Source organism: Amphiprion ocellaris, chromosome 23 (genome assembly GCF_022539595.1).
Source record: "Amphiprion ocellaris isolate individual 3 ecotype Okinawa chromosome 23, ASM2253959v1, whole genome shotgun sequence".
Classification (NCBI taxonomy): domain Eukaryota; kingdom Metazoa; phylum Chordata; class Actinopteri; family Pomacentridae; genus Amphiprion; species Amphiprion ocellaris.
In genome coordinates, this window is record NC_072788.1 from 2,412,651 (window position 1) to 2,433,837 (window position 21,187).

The following is a 21,187-nucleotide window of genomic DNA, read 5'->3' on the forward strand; positions in this document are numbered from 1 at the left end:
CCAGGCGTACCCGCCCCCAGCTGTAGTGTCCCGAGGCTGCGGTGAATAATCACTATCCACCCCCCTCAGCCCCGTCCCTGCCTCCCGCCTCAGCCTCCATCCATTATTCAATACCCCATGGAGGGTGTATGCAGGGTGTGTGTGTGCATGTATGGATCTACCTGAGATCACCTTTGTCTACATTTATGAATACACATGCTGGGAATTGTGTTGGTGTTCCTGAATGTGGTTGTAGGAGGTTACTGGGGCCAAATGTCAGCCTCCCTCTGAGCAGATTATCCCTGTAAGACCCAAATACAGAAAAAAAAAGAAAAAAGAAAAAAAAAATATATGTGTGTGTGTATATGTGTATATGTATGTATGTATGTATGTATGTATGTATGTATATAAATAATAATATTAAAAAAATAAAACTGTTTTATTTCTGCAGCAGTGGTTTTTACAGAATTAGATGTTTGTCATTAAAACACAGACTGAGTTGGTTGGTACAGAGTGAAAAAATGATGACATTAATGCAAGGAATGTGCCAGATTACCTGTTTTATCACAATGACATTAAGGGGAAGCTAGATGGTTCTAGTGATGTTTTCTTAGCTGTGGCGGCCCCTGCTGGCAGAAACTAACCACTGCATGAATCCTCTATAACCAACACTGGGGGACAGATGTAGAGCAGAGGTGTCAAACTCATTTTAGTTCAGCACAATGTGATCTCCAGTGGGCCGGACCAGTAAAATCACAGCATAATAATCTAAATAAACCTCCAAATGTTCCCCTTGTTTTAGTGCAAAAAAGTGCTTTCTGAAAATGTTCATATTTAATTAATTATCTTTTTACAAAACATTATGAACATCCTGAAATTTCTGAAGAAAAATGAATGCAATTTGAACATTGTCATGGCTCAGTTTATCATTTACAAATTGCAACGCACAGATCAGTTTATCTGGAACTTAATACAATATAGTATCTTATTCTATGATGAAAACAACTTTATAAATGCACAGTTTTATAAATTAGCAGTTAATATCTGCTGCCGGCTGGATCGAACCTTCCAGCGGGTCGCTTTTGTCCCACGGGCCGTGGGTTTGACACCCCTGGTGTAGAGAGTCTCTGGAGCGGTGGGTTAGTGGTGTTGTTTGTTAAAAAAATTGCATATAGAGGACAAAAAAATATACCTTACATCAATATTTTTGAGCTGTTTTATGCCATATGCTGTGTTTTCATCGGTTAGGGATTGTAGGGAAATGATTACAGTTTGTGACAGTGTAATATTGTAGGTTTGTTTCATTTTTCTCCACCACTAATTACTAATGCAGGTTCCACAGTGATCTTACTTAACTGTATTGTAACACAAAGCATGACGTTGATTTAAAATGTCGTTCAAATTTAGCCCATAATTCCACTTCCTCAAGCATCTCCTCCTTTGTTTTCTATGCCTGTTAATGTCATATTATGATCTAACTTACATGCAAATTTAATTTAATCCATCATGATGAAGACATATTTCTCAATGCAAATAAAATTTGTTTGGTTTGCTAGATGGAAAAGCTAATTTCACTTCCTCTAAGGTGCAAATAGGAAGTCATTTGAAGAGTTCTTGTTCCATTAAAGGTCCAGTGTGTGTGGTTTTTTTCAATTCTCAGCTACTTCAGCATTGTTTGTAGATATAAGTTGCTCGTTTTAAGGTAAGGAAAGGACGACAATTCTTATTTTCAGGTGATTATGCATCAAAGATAACAAAAGAATGAATAACAGCTTCTGTTTCTGCCTGTAGATCCCCTAAATTCTACACTATGGCGCTTTAATCGGCTCTTTTGGGATAATAATGGTTGCCACTGATGCAGTTTTTTTCTTAAACCTTTGATGCACAACATGGGTCAAGAGATACCCATTTTCCATTGAATATGGGTGACTTTTGACCCAAGTTGTGCATCAAAAGGTTAATAAAGATGACAGTTCCTACTGGAGCCACATTCTTGTCACATCTGAACATGACAAAGCCGGATGACTGATGGTGTCAATGGTCTTGTTGGGTCAAGGACAGCGATGCCACAAATGGCCGTGAGTCACTTCTAAACCATATTTCATAAGGGAACACTGCCTTGCTACTGTAGTACTTGTAGCTTCTGCTGTGTTTGTTAAACTGAGCTGGAAGATGTGGTGTTAGGTGACCTTTTTAGTTCATGTTTTCCAATGGAATGTGGTCAAACTGTATCATTTAGACCTTAAGTAGTCTAGTCTCTTTCCTTCTCATTGGATTCCAGCACAGATTGCATTTTAATTCCATTTATAAATGGGCTGTGTGGTCAAGAAACCCTCATGTCTTTGGTAACTTTGTAAGTTTATGTAGTTGTCTCTTTGTTTTTCCTTATGAATGTTGTTTTGTTGCTTTCAAATACCAGTTGTATGGTGCAGTGCTAATCAAGTCTTGAACTTTACCTTGGGTCTTTAGTGTATAGTTGTACTTCCCAGATAAAACTGTATCTTCTGGAGTGCGGCAACAACTGTAAAGTGTCATTGCATAGGTGAAATTTAGAACCCCAGCGATACACAAACACATTTCGAAGATATAACCCGATTTTAGCAACGTTTTCAGTAGTTGCTACCCGTTTTCCTGAAGTTCTAATGAGACTGTCATGATCTATTTGACCTCTACATCTATTAGAGAGTCCACAGAGATGGAGTGGATGTAATGATGTGATTCATGGATCTGTTAACGCGATTATAGCAGTAGCTCGTGACAGGAGTAGATCAGCAGCCTTATATAACTGCATCCCATAGATCCTCTTATTAAAGCCATACATCCAGAATGATGCAAAATGTCAAACTTACATATCATATTGATAATAATAGCAATAATTTTGACATTTTCTTACCAATCTAAATGTGCGACACTCTACACTTTATGTACATATGCATAATATATATAATTCACTGTCACTGACCTATTCTGCTATCTATGTTTGGTTACGTAATCACTCCGAACACGAATCTTGGAAATAAACAGCAGCTGTGAGCTCGACGTGTGATGAGCACACAAACGCATACTGACCTAGTCCCGGTTAAACATGCACCACTGCTCACATATGGTGTAGGAGATGATGGATGGGGTGTGGAGGTAGCCAGATGTTCCGTCTTAGGAAGGGATTTACCGTTCGGAAGATATTTATCCTTCATAGGCATGATAGTCCTTTTTTCTACAGGTAGCCATGGAAGCGTCACACTACAGTTTATTGTTACTCCATCGAGGAACGGTGGGTTATTTGACGATTGACGTTCGTCCGTCTGTCTGTCTGTTAGCAACATTACTCAAAAACAGACCAATGGATTTGGATGAAATTCACAGTTGCAGTCCCCTCAGGATAAGCTTTAAATCTAAGACCCTCTTTGTGAAGCTCTAAGAATAGCAGCAGCTATTTTCAGAATTTTATTTTACACGTTGTGAGCAGTAATGAGCAACACGTCCTCTAAGGGGGTTGCTGTTTTTATTGAATTAATGACCTCATACATTCTGCCACTATTTAATTCATTATCTCTCTGATATCCATCACTTTGAATGACATTCCTGACTAAAACTAAAGGTTGAAGAGCGTCAGTGTAACCCCAGATGCATGGCGTGATACAACAAACCTCCTAAACCCTATAAATCCTCTGCAGCGGGACGGGCGGTTTTTGATTAACAGGTTGGCTAAACACTAATCTGTTCCTGAGATATGGAGGAGAATTTACTCTCCACTCAGCACTTACTGGGGTTTAAAACCAGCAGGAGTTCCTGTGGCCTGTTTACTTGGTGGTAGAAGTTGTCGATTGTGTACATACAACAACAATTACTCAGAAAACCTGATTTAAACACTAAAAACAACATAGTAATGACATGATCTTGTCTCTCATCATTTTGTGTCTTTATATGATAATTATCTGTCTCACTGAGTCATTTAGTGTTTGTCTGTGGTCATTTTGTGTTGTTTTTTTTGTCATTTTATGCATTTTTGTGGTCATGTGTCTTTTTGTGGTCGTTTTATGTGTCTTTGTGCTCATTTTATGCATTTTTGTGGCCTTTTCAGTCTGTTTGTGGTAATTTTAAGTCTTTTTGTGCTCATTTTATGCATTTTTGTGGCCTTTTCAGTCTGTTTCTGATAATTTTAGGTGTTTTTGTGGTCATTTTGCAAGTTTGTTTGCATTTTGTAGTTACTTTGTGTGTCTCTCATCATTTTGTGTCTTTATATGGTGATTATCTGTCTCAGTCATTTCGTGTCACGTTTTGTCATTTTGTGTGTTGTTATGGTCATGTTGTGTCTTTTTGTGGTTGTTTTATGTGTCTTTCTACTCATTTTGTCTCATTTTTGGTCATTTTCAGTCCGTTTTGTGGTCATTTTGTGCATTTTTGTGATCATTTTGCACCCCTTTGTGGACGTTTTCAGTCTGTTTTTGGCAATTTTAGGTGTTTTATGGTCATTATGTGTCTCTCTGGTCATTTTGCAACTTTTTGTAGTTATTTTGTGCGTCTCTCGTCTTTTTGTATCTTTATTTGATAATTATATGTCTCATTGAGTCATTTTGTGTTTGTCTGTGGTCATTAAATGTCTTTTTGAGGCTTTTTTGTTTCGTTTAAAACACACTGAGGCCTTTAGTCGTCCAACAGAACACCTTCCTCATGCAGGAAATAAAATAAAGAGCTATGATTTTACACTGAGATGAGTTAGAGAGAGCTGCAACGTGGAGCTCAGCGTACTTGGATGGTTTTGTTTGTGTGCAGCAGGTTGTATTTCCACCTGTGAGTGTGTTTATGTGTGTGTGTGTGTGTGTCTGTGTGCGCACTCTGGTTAGTCCACCCTTCATTGTCTCTTTATCGCAACATTCTGATTCTAGGTCAGTAGAAAAGACTCCTCTATTTTCGTCCTTATAATCCCCTCTAAGAATGCACACACCCCTTAGTGTGCATGAATCTGTGTGTGTCTATGTGTGTGTGTGTCGGCTGCAGTGTGTTAATACCTCCAGCACGTTACACTCTAATCCACTCATGGTCGGCAAGACTGTCCTGCATCCACCCCCCTTACCCTGTCCAACACACACACACACACACACACACACACACACACACACACACTCACACACTGCTCACGCTTCCATCTTGGCGTGGACACTCAGAGTCGGACACGTTGGATATTTTTCACCCCGCGGTGTTGTGGCTTCTTTGGGAGCACCCATGAGCACAGGCATGGTGGTGGGAGCAACAGGCCAGGTAAGCTCGGACACCGACAGTAACCGGGAGGATGCTTTTATTGTGAAATCTGTCAACAAAACGGTGCTGGAACTGTCTTTTAAATCACAAGTTGTAAATCTGTTGGTCAGTTTTCAGCGCTAACATGCAGGAGTTGCCTCAGAACATGACTGCATCTTTGCAGAGTCTTTATCCCACGTCATATTACGCATACCTGTTTGGAATTTGGTGCAAATTCTGCTGTGTTTTTTTTTCATTTTATGTAAAATTATATATATAAAAGAAACGTGAAATTGGGGCAAATCAGGGTAAAATGTGTAAAAAATGTGATTTTGTTGTAAAGTTGTTAAAGGATCAGTGGGTTTATTATTATTCTAATATTCTTTTCACGTTTTTTGAAACTCAGATTTGGCAGTTTAAAAATACTCAAATGCGTGAAACTCTGTACACACATCAGAACCGGTGAAAAATGTGATATTTTAGGGGAAATGCATAAGTGCATACCAAAATGACTCCTTAGTGCCACATGGAAAATTTCAAACATTTACTACAGCCAGTACATGTCATCTACAGCTATGATATCAGTTACACATATGTAACACATCAACATGCACAAAAAAGTCTATTACAACCACACCCAAAACACAACAGGAAGTTGGCCATTTTGAATTATGTGTCATATTTTGGATGATTGTGGACCAATTTTTGGACATTTTCAAAAGCTATAAACTCAAACAGGGTAACCCCAACAGAGCTGAAATTTGGCTGGGATGTACAGCAGGCATGGGTGATCAAAAGTTTTCAAAATGCTCCGCAAAAGTCTGAGGGCGTGGAAATGGTGGCTGGCAGAATTTCGATGCTTCGTCATGAAACAGGAAGTGCTGTGTAACTAGCCTGTACATGCACCAATCTGCCTCAAACTTCACATGTGTGATCAGAGTCCAGCCTTCACCAGATGTATAGACCAAAATACATTCTCAGTCGCAGTACCACCTGTTGGACATGCTTGGATTCACTGACCAGCAAGAATGCGAGGACTGGTTCATCGCTGCTTCCAGCTTTATTTAGGGTCCAAGCACCAAATGGTGTGAAGACTATTGAAACCCATAAGTTTTTTATTGTCAATGTATTTCTACAACAAAACTGTGTTGGCACTTTTAAAAAATAACACAGTGTAGAAAACAACAACTGCTGTAAAAGTGGCATGAAATTGGTCTAAAATTTGATGCACAAAAATATTCTGACTCACAATCACAATTTGATGTAAATTTATCATTTAGCTCATTTAGTAAGGGGTAGATTTGGTCTACAGTGTTACAATCAGTAGCTTTTAAAGGAAACAAATGGTGTAAATTCTGTATTTAATTCCACATTAACATTTAGAACCTGAATGACACGCTTAACATCCCAAAATTTGCCTGATTAGCCTCTCCTGAAGATGCACCTCTCTTGGCAAGTATGCTAGTGTATGTTCACAATTCAGTGAGTTTAACCATGACAGTTATTTCCAAGTACAATTTAAGAAAATAATCATAATAAAAAATTAAAAGTCTTACAGTATCGTGCCGTTGTGGTTCTGATATTGCCAGATTCCAGACTGTTTCAGCTGCACAATTTTGAAAAGATATCTCTTTATTTTAGCATTTTATGGTGACCTACATGTAAAAAACTAAACTTTATTTCCTTGGTAAAAGAGCCAGTATCACAAAATCGCTACAAAAATATTATAGTGATAAATGAAAGATTTAGATAGTGTAGACTGTTCAAACTAAAACCCCCAAAAAGCAAGATGCAGTTTGTATAGTTAGTCCTTATGTTAACCAAAACAAGATAAGAACTTCAAAAGAAAAGCATTAAAATTACTTTAAAGGCTCATAGGGTTTAAAAAGCTTGACTTAAATTTGACAGGATATTACTTCCTTCAAAGCGTAGCTCAACCAATACTTTCCTTGTTTTGTGTGTGTCTATGTATGATTCTCTTGCTCAGATGTTTTTATGCCACATGCTCTAATTAAACCTGTCAGTCGGGAGTGTTTGGACCACTCTTTCAGAAGGAAACCAGTCCTCTCTGTGGGTCTGAAGCCCCCTAATCCCCTCCATAACCAGGATTCCCTGCTCTCTTTTCACCCTGGATTAGAATCTGAGACACTCATTAGCCACACAAAGGCTACAAAGCTAGCTAAGCAAGTCTTTACATCAGCGTGCAGCACTTGACTTAAAGTGGAGTTCATATGGCATCATGAGCCCGATGTTACAGCACGGTAGTTGTTATAATCCCTTCCGACATTCACAGTTTATCAGGAGATGGAGGACTTCACAGGACGAGACCATATTTAAGGAAGTCCTGTCACATTTTTACTCACTGTGGGCTAATTTTTCACTCCAGTAAGAAGACATGGCAGCAAGTTAGCGTAGTAAGACACAGTTATAAAGACGTAAATCATAGAAAATACAAAAATAAAATTGAATTTGTTGATTATTTGCCTTACAAGCGCCCTCCAGCACCCATAAATGTTGGCAATCCTGAAAAACAAGATATTTTACTACTTAATTTCTACAACCTTTACTCTACAAATGTGTTTCACCATGCTAAATGTATCTTCAGACAACTTGCTTCTCTGTTTACTGTTTCTGAGCCATGCTGCATTTATTTTATTGATTCAGTCGGTTTGGCTTTCCTCTCAGTCGCTCTTGTTGTCTCTAATCTGCTCTGTGGAAACACTGCCTGCAGTTCAACCTGAAAAGTTGCAGAATTTTGGTCACAAATGTTTTGTTTTTGCCTTGGATCAGGTGCAAACAGATTATTTTTTGGATTTTTTTTAATAAATAGGCAAGTAGAAGAAGTAGATTTTAATTTGATATCAATTTTTAAGCTTATTTTTAGGGATCATTTATTTATTTATTTTTAACCATTAATGGAATCGTGTGACATAAATGATACCTTCAAGAACTGTTGGAAAATTAAATTTTTCAGGATTCTTTCTGTTTATACTGATAAATGGTGTCATTTTGGCATTTGTTTTAAAAAAGAAAACTTACCTTTTGAACTCACCGGTGGGTTTTATGCTATGTGTCCACTAGATCCGTTTTTCCCACATTTTCTGCCTCTGATAATCGCCTGTTTGGTGGGCGGTCACTAATGGGACATCACATGGTCAAATGACAGCGCTTTTAGCTTGAGAGTCCAACAGATGCGTTGGACCAACACGGCGGCTTGGCTGCAAACTTTCTCTTTCATTTCGAAAATAGTTCAGCGAAAAGTATTTCTGAAAGCATTTGAGGCGAGAAATAAGCTGCTGAATCTGTCCTGGTTTTGGTTAACTGACGGCTGGTTTAGACGTTTGACTAAAGTTTCGCGATGCGTCAGACCTCCGCATGCTGCATCGAATTTGCATAAAGTAAAAGTCAAATCTATTTTATGCAAATGAGCTCCAGGGAGACGCACCGGATTGCAGCTCGAAATGCACGGCAACCAGACCAGCATGCAACACGGTGAGCTCCACGTACACACTGAATGGGATGTGGGAAATTGCTGGATCTCGTGGACACGTACCTTTACGGTTGAGAAGTTAACAAGTCAGACTTTAGAAGAACATAGATTAAAAACACACAGATATTCACAGGGTTTCATTTTTAAATTAAATCCACTGCATTCAAGTTGCAAGTTCATTATTTTTGTCAGTAATTCTTTCATAACCAAATATTCCAGTAATGTAGCTGTAAGAACTATAAGTTATTTGGAATAACATTTTTTTTTAGCTTATATCTGACCTTTAATTCTAAAACAACATCAAATTTGTTCGATAATATTGAAAGTGACAGTTTATGTCTCATCAAGGTTGATATTATTCTGCAATAGATAATTCTCTCCTAAACAGTGCATTTACCAAGCAGGAAGTGTTTTAACATAAAGCTGACACTGCTATTAAGCTGCATTATGGGAAATGTAGGATTTTTTTTTACCTTAGAAATCTTAATATCTCTGTCTGTGAAGCTTCAATTTCAACCATTCTGGTTTTAGTGTCTCTCAGGACTTATTAAAACTTTCTAGTGGTGTAATGCTGGATTACTGGAGTGCTCTTTGAACATTTTTTCTGAAGTTGTCGTAGCTCCCCCACCCACTCCTGTTGTTTAATATCCAGTGTGTTGAATAGATCCTCTGTGTGAAACCATATGTGTGTGTAGACGGTTGTTCTCCATTCATGTTTTCCTCTAACGCCCCATTAGAGGAATAAAATCTAGGACATGCTAAAGATGAATAATGCGTGAAGCAGCGAGGCTGAACGGCGATGGATGATGTCATTACGGCCCCAGGGGGATTCTGGGACGGCTCATTTGGCTTTACGGGAGGCGGGTCGCTGATGAATTGACTCCGGGAACCACACCCATGTTCCCTCGTCCTTTGTTTGTCCACTGTCGGCCCAGATGAGGACAACCGATTGTTGTTATCATGGCAGAAGACATTCAGATAACAGCAGCTCCTCTTTTCTCTGGATGTGTGTCAGTGTGTTAGCTCATTAGGCTAATGAAGCCCAGGAGACTCCCTCATCCACCGAGAGCCTTTTTCCTCCACCGTCGCCGCCGACAACGCCCCACACCCTTGTTGCTAGGCGATAGAGAGCAGCCACTGTAGTGTTACTGTGAGGAAATAAACGCAGGCGTCGGTGTGAAGTCGGTTATTGGTAGAAACAAGTGTGTGGTTTTGGTTGTTTTTTTCCCCATAAGTCATTTTCTGTCCATCCTGGTCAACATAGTGGAGCTTTTAGCTGCTACTAATGTCAAAAACTGATTTTTAAGCAGCTTTTAACTGTCATTTTTTCCACAGTTTGCTGTTATTTTACAGATTTTGCTTTTTTATTTGAAATTACAAATAATAGGTGGTAAAATCACAGAAAAAATAATGTTTGCATGAAAATCCTAAAAAAACAAGCCAAAATTGTAAATTATGTCCACTTTAAAGAAGTGTGTATTTTTATAAGTATTATTTAGCTCTTTTGCAATGTTTGACAGTAAAACCTTCTGTTTTTACAGTATTTAAATCAGAAAAAATATTGTTCTTTCGCAATTTTTTTTTAATTTAAAAAAATAATGTAAGGATTGAAAAATGGTAACTAATTCTTAAAAAGTTTTTACAGAGCTACATTTTTACAGAATTATTAAAAATATTAATGTACTATTTTTGTTAAAAATATTGATTAATTTTTATTAAAAATTATTTGTATTTCCCCGCCACTTTTTTAATTATTAAAAACTGTTAATTTCTTATTTAAAAATTATTTTATTGTAATTTTTTCCACACTTTTTAAAATTATCTTTAAAAGTCTATCATTGTCTTTTTCTGTTTTTACAGATTTACATTCTTCAATTTAGTTAAATTACAGAATTACTTAAAATGATCAATTTATTATTAAAGTAATCATTAATTATTTTATTATGAAAAAAAATTTTAATTTTAATATATTGTTTAAAAAATAAGTAGTTATTAAAAATTGTCTTTGTTTTGTCCCACTTTTTTAAAAAAAATTAAAAAATGTAGATCATTGTCTTCTAAAATAATTTTAAGATTTACAGATTTGCAATTTTGTTAAATGACAGAATTATTAAAAATTATTAATTTACTATTTGAAAAATGCATTAATTATTTTATTCTTAAAAATAATTTTTATTTTTTTCCCACTTTTTAAAAAACTTTTAAAGTGGATCAATGTTTTCTAAAACTGTTTTTACAGATTTACATTCTATAATTTTGTGAAATTACAGAATTATTAAACATTCCTAATTTATTATTTTAAAAATTCATAAATGATTTTGTTAAAAATTATTTTTGTTTTTTCCCATTTTTTTAATTATTTAAAAAAATGGATCATTTTCTTCTAAATCAACAAAAAAAGGCCAAAAACTGCACATAATATCTACATAAAAAACTTTATTCTTACAAATATTTATTGTTTTACAATATGGGATAAAAAAAAAACCCCACACTGTTTAATTGTATTTAAATATGCTGAAATTGTATTATTTTACAGATATTTGGCATTATTTTCACCATTTTTGCAGTTTTTTAAATATTATAGTACCAGATTTTCACTGTTTTATTTGGGGATTTTTAATTTTTTTGCAGTGTCTTGGAGAAGAGGGAATATTGTTGAGTTTCTGAGTAACTGATGAACACAAACGTTTTAGATCAGAGGTATTTTATGGACGTGTTGCTTCATTTGAATGTATCGGATACATTTTTATTTGGATCTTCATGTTGGATATTAAGTTTGTGCTGCTCATTCTTGAGTGACTTCTCCATGGAATATATCCTTTTAATGTCAGTCAGCTGTGGAGTTTTATCTTTATTTTCGTCTAGCTTTTAAATTTAAAGCTCCATCTATCAGATAGTCACAACTGTGTGCCTGAGAGGCAGAACTCAGGGCTACGAAACACATAATACTTACACTTCTATGAAGTCACAGCTTCTCACATCTGGATTGGACACAGTTCAGAGATTTGTGAATCAAAATGCGACAAAAACAAGATTTTTAGTGCCTCAGTTTCATTAAAAGTGCTGCAAAATGACAAACAAAAGGTAATTGTACAAAAACTACACTATTTTACTGTATTTAAATCTGTATTATTGTACAAATATCTGCCATATTTCCACAGTATTCCACCGTTTTTTAGAATATTTCTTTCTGGTGTCCTTGCTGCTGGATTTTTCCTGTCTTATTTGGGCATTTTAATGATTTATTTTCATGTAGTAGAATGAATATTGTTGAGTTTGTGGGCAATTTTGATGCCATCAGCTCCAATATGATCCCCATCAGTGTCAATAACAACAGCAGCAGCAGCACTAGAGGGAATCCTGCTGCCACACAATTAACAACACATTAAATCATATCTGTGGAATTAGAGCTGCAGCATGAAGTCTGGTCTGATAAATCCGCCTTCATCCATGGGGTGAGAACGGGGAGAAAGTGGAACATTTTGCTGCCTGGTTAACATTACAACTCAATCTCAGCAGCAGCAGCTCGGTCATTTTGCTGTTTTTGGCAGCGGCTATAAATTAAACCCCTTCCCCCCCGTAGAGCCTTGAAACAAGACCCCCACAGATGCATATAAAACGTATATAAACACCCCCAACCCCCAGCAGCCCACATGTCAGAGGTGAAGGATGGCGTTTAAATGGTTCTGAGGAACGATTCATCACCCTGACGGAGATAACGCTCTTCATGGAACATATGTTTAGCATCGCTTCAGAATGCAGAGACACGAGTGTGTGATTATAATAGTGTTAATGATGGTGGAGAGGGTCGGGCGTGGTCACGTTAGCGTCGCCTCTTTGTCTGCTCTGCACCCAGGAGGGACGCCCATGTCCTCCAAAGGGAGCACCCATGGGATGTTTGTGCTGCTGGAGTTCGAGTGGGCTGTGGAAATGAGTAAACACAGACAGGTGTGGACATGAATGTTAAAAAAGAGACTGTTCTTAGTGGTTTACTGCTTTTTCTGCCAACAGAAACTCTAAGATATGATGTAAATATACTCATTGCACCCCCAACATCGTTGAGAACCTTTCATTCTGTGTCGGAATCAATGCTCTTAGTTCTGGATGATGGTTTTATTGATAACTATGGGTTTAAAATGGTACACAAACTATTTCCAAGCCATGTAACTCCATCCATTATCTATACACCGCTTAATCCTCACTAGGGTCATGGGGGGCTGGAGCCTATCCCAGCTGACTCAGGTGAAGGCAGGGGACACCCTAGACAGGTCACCAGTCTGTCACAGGGCTACATACAGAGACAAACAAGCACTCTCACATTCACACCTACGGGCAATTTAGAATGATCAATTAACCTCAGCATATTTTTGGACTGTGGGAGGAAGCCGGAGTACCCGGAGAAAACCCACGCATGCACAGGGAGAACATGCAAACTCCATGCAGAAAGATCCCGGGAAAGCCGGGACGCGAACCAGGGATCTTCTAGCTGCAAGGCGAAAGTGCTAACCACTACGCCACTGTGCAGCGCCATGCAACTCATAAAACATAATTAACACAACAATTAAGATGGAAAGAGGCAAAATTACCATAGAAAGATGCAAAATTGAGGTAGAATCCAGCAATTTTCGCTGGATTTTAGTTGGTTTTTGTGTGAATGTTCTTAAAGAAAATATTAGAAGTTTTACTGATATATATGGAATCACTTTAGACATTTTTAGGATTTTTTTGGAAGATTTTTACTCATTTTTTGAAAATATTTACAAGAATTTTCTTGCCAAATTTGGGGCATTTTTTTAAGTAAAATTTTTAAGGGAAACTTTTAAGGAATTATTGGAATTTTCTTCCTGAAGGTTTTGCAAATTTTCAGAAATTTGTGGAATTTTTTTGCTGAATTTTTGGATTTTTTTCAGACAAGGAAACAATATTTTTTGGTGCCTGTAAATGAAGACAACAGGAGGGTTAAACCTTTTCTACACTTTTAGACATGAAGTGTGGGAACCAGTAAACATCAGATATGAGAGCGTCTTCTACAGTTTACGCTGTTGACCAATTTTCTAACTAAATGTTAGAATGAACTAAATGTTCTCTTCTTCTCTTCTAGGTAAGTTCAACCAGATGTTCAGATGTTCCACCAGGCCTGGTTCAGGTCCACTTTCCTGCAGTGGGACTCAGCTGTGCTGCTCCTGATTGCTGTATTGATTTCTCCTCTTGGACAAACAGCTGAGTAGTAAAACCTGGATATAGTCATACCTCAGAGCTAATCCATCATCCAGACTCCTGCACATCATCGCGTTTATTCTCACGTCTCCTACTTCGACTGCGTTCTAGAACCTCCTTTCCTGGTTAATTTCTCTGGTGACCTGCTAACACAATGGCACATTTTCTCCGTAATCACCTCCCTCGGCTTCTCTGAACCAGTTAGCCGAGCTAACAGAGGTCACGGCTCTGTCAGGGTCACCCTCCACAGCCTCAGCGCTGGGTGTGTTTGTGTCATAGTGTGGAGGATTCCTGGTGGAAGGTAGAAGCAGCTGGAGGTCCTCTAATCACTCTGAGACCCTCAGCAGATTATGGGTGTAATACGAAGGCCTCCTCATCCCATTCTCTTTGTTAGCGACGATCTGGAGGAGATTAGTAGCCGGGCAGACTTAGCGCTTAGCTGTTGGTTAGCCAGTTCAGTGGAGAAACACATTTTCCTGTTTAGTTGCTCGACTGTACATTTCCAGATAACGCTCAGAGTCGTCTCTCAAGTCAAAGCGAATGTGGAAATAGTTTAGCTTTTCTACAGGCACATAAACAAGTTTCATTACCGTGACTTACAGGACGTTGGTTTCACAGTGCTATTATCAGTTTCTGAGTGTTATACAGTAGTTTGAAATCATAAAGAGCATTCAATCAAAACATTATTATACTTTTTATTAACAGCTCTCATATCAGCACAGCTAGTTTTAACCCTTTAATGCCAATCACACTGATACAGACTCATGCTTTTCCTGTTTTCATTTGTCCTAGCACATGGAAATTATCCATATTTTCATATTTTTAAATGATAAAAGGGCAGTTTATTGATACAGAAGTTTGAAAAACAAATAGTTCTGCGCTTCTTGATGTAACTGTGGAGCCTTTTGGGACTCAACTGTGACTAACAGTCACATGACAAAAATTCATGGACTTTTCAGCTGCATTGGGATGAACTGCAGGCAGTGTTTACACTCATTTGGCTTGTTTTTTGGTCATTTTCGGACTGTTTTGTGAGCATTTTAGTTTTTAGTGGTCATTTTAGTGCCTTTTTGTGGCCGTCTTCAGTCTTTTTGGTAATTTGAGGTGTTTTGTGGTCATTTTGCAGCTTTTCGTAGTTATTTTATGTCTCTCATCATTTTGACTCTTTTTATGATAATTTTGTCTCATTGAGTCATTTTGTGTTGTTTTGTGGTCATTTGTGTAATTTTATGACACAAAATAATTAATTGTATCTGCGTCCAAGAAATCACTTTCCATTAAGTTACCTATTACAAAAACACCTCTCAAGGAAGTGTGTTAATTCCAGATCACATGACCTGCTCCACATGATGTCATTTCCTCCTGAAGAAAAGACTGGCCAGACGCCATGGTTTTCTGGGTTATTAAATATGAAGTTATTTAATATAAATATCATTGTAAATAACTTTAAATTTCAATTTTACTAAATTGTATTTATAATATTTAGAAGAATCTTCCTGTAAATATATCGTGTGATGTTTGGTTATAGGCGGCCATGTTGATTTTAGGCCTGAAAATGGCAAAAAATGTCAAGTATGATACAAAAAGTCCTGCAATTATATACTGACCCAACTGCTCAGAAGTCAAATCTTAGACCACAACCTGTGGTAAAGCTGCATACGTAGACATTCATTCATTATGAAGAGCAGAAAGGTCTGAGATCACAATTTTTGGCTGGCTATTTAGCATCATGTGATCTCTTATCTGTAAAATATTGTTTTCACTATTCTAGAGGTTTGCCTTTCTATTCTGTGATGCTAAGGTTTTATTGTAGTTGTAATGTTGTCTCAGGCCATGAGGTGGCACCACTGTATCAGGCAGCAAAAAGAGGTGAGGCCATTATAAAGATGAGCACTGAAGTCGATGACTTCATAGAGCGTGACGTGAGGAGTTTTTACACTTAAACTTGACTTGACGTGAAATATGTTGAAGGATTGTGGTTTTAGCTTGTATCTGAGTGCATGTTGGAGGCTCATTCGTGAAGAATTAACTGGTATATGTAGCCTGTGTGGTGCTAATAATGCCATAGAATAAAAATACAACAGCGCTTTTTCACAAGGAAGTATTAATATTATAAATACGTGACAGTATTATTGGATGGATATTGTTGCTGCTCTTCAGTGGTGCTAGTAATACATGAGCATTGTTGGGATTTCAGCACCATGGACAGCGACTGTATTTTAAACCTCTAATATACGTGTAGATATCTTGCATGTTTAGGTGTCATACGTTCGCTGCAGTCAGGTAGAAATTCGACAAACTACATTTTTCCTGTTTTCAGCTAAAACCTATGACTGTGTGTGTTTTTGGGTGTGTATTTGAGTGTGAGTGTTTGCTGTGGAGCTGTGAAATCTCCCAGTCGCCGAGCGGACTGTACCATTTCACACAGTGGAGGTGGATTTTAGGTGAAGTTTAACCCCCCGTGCCTCCAGCAGAAGTGGTACATTCCTTGCTCTTTTTTCCTTTTTCCTCCAAACGACATGCTGATGCTTCCGTGTCCTGCATCCCCTCCCACATACTGTTTCCTCTAACTCCTCCCTTCTAATCCCCGTACTTCCCCACCTTCCCCGCCTCCCTCCCTGTGCTCCTGCCTCCCCCCTCCTGGTGCACGATGAGAGGGGAAGTCATGTATTTAGAGAGTGGTCCAAATCAGAGGCTTCCCAGGTTCCCATAGCATCTGCTGCTGCCTCGCTGAAGGGAGGGGAGGAGCTCTTGTCTCCCCCCTCTGCCTCCCCTGCTTCTCTCTCTCTATTGGTCCTCTATCTTACCTCTCGGTGGCGTGTACCGGGCCACCCCCTTCTCTCTTTTGCATCGCCGCCTCAGATGCAGCTACCCGGGTGGCAGGGAGGGAGGCTCGCAGCAGACGGTGAGGAGAGCTGGTGGGTTAGAGGACCGAGGATTCCAGCGCCGCCTCCATCCTCTCCCCACCTCTACCCGCTCGTGACGCTTCGTCCTTGGGTGATAAGGGAGTCACCTGGCGAGGCGGGAGCTCCTTTCCTCGGATGACCGTCCTATAGCTCTCTGAGAGGACTCCTGAAAGTGATCTTAAAAGCTTCACGATGGCTCACGCCGCGGCTCACATTAAGAAGGCCAGGTCCGAGATGGACCAGCCTCCGGACCTGAAGGCTCTGGAGAAAGCCAGAGAGAGGAGGAGGCGTTCCCGGGAACGGGCTGAACGCAAGCGCAAGGTACCGGCTCCGACCTCAACCATCCCTCCCTGCTCCAGTCACCATCTCCACTTCATCATCACCGTCACCATCACCATGAAGAACTGCAGGAGAGTTCACCAGACGTCTACATTCACCATCTTCACCTTCATCATCATCTGGTGGTCTTCACTGATAACATCAAGGGCAAAGAGTTCTGTTCAGGGACTTAACCCTCCTGTTGTCTTCATTTACGGGCACCAAAAAATATTGTTTCCTTGTCTGAAAAAAATCCAAAAATTCAGCAAAAAAGTCCCCAAATTTCAGAAAATTTGCAAAACTTTTAGGAAGAAAATTTCAATAATTTCTTAAAAGTTTCCCTTAAATTCCCTTTATTTAAAAATCAATAAATCCCCCAAATTTGGCAAGAAATACTTTTTTTTTTAAAATTAAAAATAAAAATTGTTAATATTTTTTAAAAATGAGTAAAAATCTTCCCAAAAAAATCCTAAAAATGTCTAAAGTGATTCCATGTATATCAGTAAAACTTCTAATATTTTCTTTAAGAACATTCACAAAAAAAAATCAACCAAAATCCAGCGAAATTCGCTGGATTTTGGTTGATTTTTTGTGAATGTTCTTAAGAACCATTTTTAACATTTCTTTTTTTTTCCACCAAAAAATGTTCAAAGATTTTTTAAAAATGTTGAAAATGTGGACATCAGAAGGTTCACTGTGAAAATATTTTTTTTCTCCACATTTTCAAACTTTAAAACGGGTCAGTTTTGACCCGCAGGATGACACGAGGGTTAATAATGGCATCAGACTTATTTAAAACCCACCTTGATGAGTCTTTGTCACCCGTTAAAACACAAACCACAGTCATCTCCTTCGTTCCACTCCTCATCCTGCTGCAGAATCACCGATGATCGTTCTCCAAGCCGTCAGTCGCTCGGCCTTTCAGCTCGTACAGTAAAACTCCCACCAACACCTCTGCTCGTCTGTCTGTGGATCACCTACGCATCCTGTGGTGCATCGCCATGCTGCGCAGTGTATGTTTGCTCACGGATAACGTTTGCATTCTGTTAGGCAAACACAATGCGCTCCTGCTGCGTATTCATATGTAAAGGTGTACTACACAGATGTGATGGTTATTGAGTATGAGGAGTGTATTCATGCAGGACGCAGAAACGTGCACTGAACTTTTGATTTCACTGATGAGAATCAAATTTAGTGGCTGGGAAATCTCTTCTTAATGTCAACCTGTGATATTTAAAGCTGCATAATTCTACCTCTACCTGCTGCAATGCTGCAGTTCCACTATAACCAATCAAAGTGGCGTGAGAGTGGATGTATTCTGTTGAAGAAATTTCACTCTCAGTCCTTCGAAGTTTGCTGTAGTCGGGTGTTTATTGGTATTCCGGCACACGGTGGGCTTAAAAACACAGAGCATGAGTCTGCGGAGGTAAGACGACCAAGAACATCAGCAGAGGATGCAGTTTATAGGGATGGTCAGAGGGTAGGAAGGAGGTTCTATGTAGATACAAGGGTGAATAGTGTCAGTAACAGAGGATAAAACAACAAAGAACAAAAGGTGGTTGAATCAAGGAGTCTGGCAAACAACAAAAGGCAAGAGGGGGTCTGGCAGACAGCAACAAATAACAAAAGATAAAATAATTGTGGATAACCGTGGAAATTGGAATGGAGTGGCACTAGAAGGTATCTGTAGCAAAAGTTCTTCATTTGGCATTAAGCTGTTTCAGCCACAAGCACGACATGCTAAGACTGTTTGAAATGGAAATGCAGGATGATGTGCGAAAGTTGGATTGAATTTTTTATGTGGTGAATCTGCATCCCTGGTGGTGTTTGGTATTTAAATATGAATGTTGGCTTGGATCGCTGCATATGGAATGGAAAACAGACAATAACGTAAGGAATAAGAAGAGAGTTTGAATATGTTTGCTTTAGTGATGGCGCATGACCTTGATGTGAAAAAGTCTGATGGGAAAGTGTGATTAGTTTGGATTGGACTATCTAAGTAAGATACCCAACATGCTGTAATGAAAGTGGCGAAGAACACAGTGGTTTACCTCTATATCTTTTCTCTGGTGTCACTACCTGCAGTTTAATATGATCGCATTGATTTAGAAACAGAAAAGAAACATAACTCCGTGGTTACAGTGCGTAAAGAGTGTCAGTTTGATTCATGCTAGCAGTAAATGGAAACAGAGGACATTTTAAACCCTCTGAAGGCGTCACTGTAACTACACCATTCATCAACAATCATTGGATTTTCAGCTTTTAGATGGTCCCTGAACTACTCATCAGCAACATACTGGGACAATTAGCTAAATTTAAGCTTAAAAACATGATTTTTCATCAAAGTTGCTTTATTCAACACAATTTATTTTTCAAAAAGCATGCCAAAAACAACACATTTACACCTGATTCTGTATGACTTCTCGGGTGTGACCGACAGTCATGTGACAAAAATTCAGACTTTTGTCGGTTGAACTGCAGGCTGTGTTTAAACAGTGCGAAGTGTGGAAAGAAATGAGAATAATTAAGAGGAAAACAAAGCATATTTGATTAAGTAAATAATTGACGAACAGAGGTGCTAGTTGTTAGCGAGATGTTGGAGGCTACATTCATCATGGTAAAATACCTTTCTAATGTGCAAAATAGTGTGAAAAAATGCCTATTTCATAGAGGTTGTTGCCATTTTTTATAGTATGGGTAACACCTGTGAGCATTTGTAGATGTTGATTCAAGCTTTTTGGCAATTTTTGTAAAATACGTAGTCCAAGAAAATCTGCTTTTTCTTTTTTTTTAAAATTACTTATGGCATTACAACTGTATCACATAACACAAAAGACAATTTCTGAATTCTCTCAGCTACTAGCTAGGGTTGTGCTGTTTCCATAAAGGCGCAGGACTTAATATTGCAGTAAAAACGAGTCCACATAAGGTTATAGAAGTTTTATTGGAGCAGTTAAACTTTTCCCCTTCCAGATTCTCACTTGTGATACTTAAAGACAGATTTCTGATTGCTTCCTTCTTTCTACAAGTGTATTTAACCCTCTTGTTGTCCTCATTTACGGGCACTAAAAAAATATTGTTTCCTTGTCTGAAAAAAATCCAAAAGTTCAGCAAAAAATTCCCCAAATTTCAGAAAATTTGCAAGACCTTGAGGAAGAAAATTCCAATAATTGTTTAAAAGTTTCCCTTAAAAGTTTCATTAAAAAAAAACAAAAAAAAACAAAAAAAAAACAATTTGGCAAGAAAATTCTTGTAAATATTTTCCAAAAATGAGTAAAAATCTTCCAAAAAATCCTACAAATATCTAAAGTGATTACATATAAATAAACTTCTGATATTTTCTTTAAGAAAATATATCCATTTTTATGTGAATGTTCTTAAGAAACATTTTTATCATTTCTTTTTTTTCCTCCAAAAAAGTTCAAAAATGTTGAAAATGTGGACATCAGAAGTTTCACTGTAAAAATAGATTTTTTTCCCCACATTTTCAAACTTTAAACCGGGTCAATTTTGACCTGGCGGACAACACAAAGGTTAAAGGAGTATATTTGTGAACATTATTCAGTTAAACATCCGTTATCAGCGTATCACTCATAGCCCTGAAGAATCGGTCCCCTGTTCTCCTAGACCTGGGTGGTTCTTCTGTAACGGACTCTTGCTTCAAAATAACATCTTCTGAGAGCCGCTGTGACCTTTGTTGCTGTTGTTTTGGTGTTTTCTCCGTCCCCTCCACCCTTCGCCGCTGTTATTTTCGACTGAACTGCAAGAGAGATTATCACATGGGATTACTGATGCGCCCTCTCCGGCTCTCCCTCTCACACTCTGCCTCAACACACACCTAAAAGTGATTAATAGATTCAGTTTGGTGGATTGTCCACCAAGTGCCCAAGGGCAGACATTTACAACACGGCCACACGCCGCTGTCAAACTGCAGTTGTATCACCGGTGGTCACGTCGTGCTGGAGAACAATTACCAGTTGTAAATGGTGCTTAGTGGGGAGCAGAGGGCTTGGCCTGGACGCCGCATGGCTGAGGCGTG

At 38.4% G+C, this 21,187-nt stretch overlaps 1 protein-coding gene across 6 annotated transcripts in view; it reads left to right on the forward strand.

Moving 5' to 3' along the window:
• ank2b (ankyrin 2b, neuronal) overlaps positions 1–21,187 on the forward strand; it is a 233,557-nt gene that overhangs the window by 84,344 nt on the left and 128,026 nt on the right. Inside the window, exon 1 of one of the 6 annotated variants that reach the window (XM_055007984.1) lies at positions 5,089–5,238. The exons of 4 other annotated variants lie outside the window; for them this stretch is intronic. In XM_055007984.1, coding sequence (XP_054863959.1) covers positions 5,203–5,238 — 36 coding nt within the window. In that variant the 5' untranslated portion in view covers positions 5,089–5,202. Of the gene's footprint in view, positions 1–5,088; positions 5,239–16,577; positions 17,152–21,187 lie in introns of those variants that run through there. One more of the 6 variants, XM_055007971.1, reaches the window with a different exon arrangement.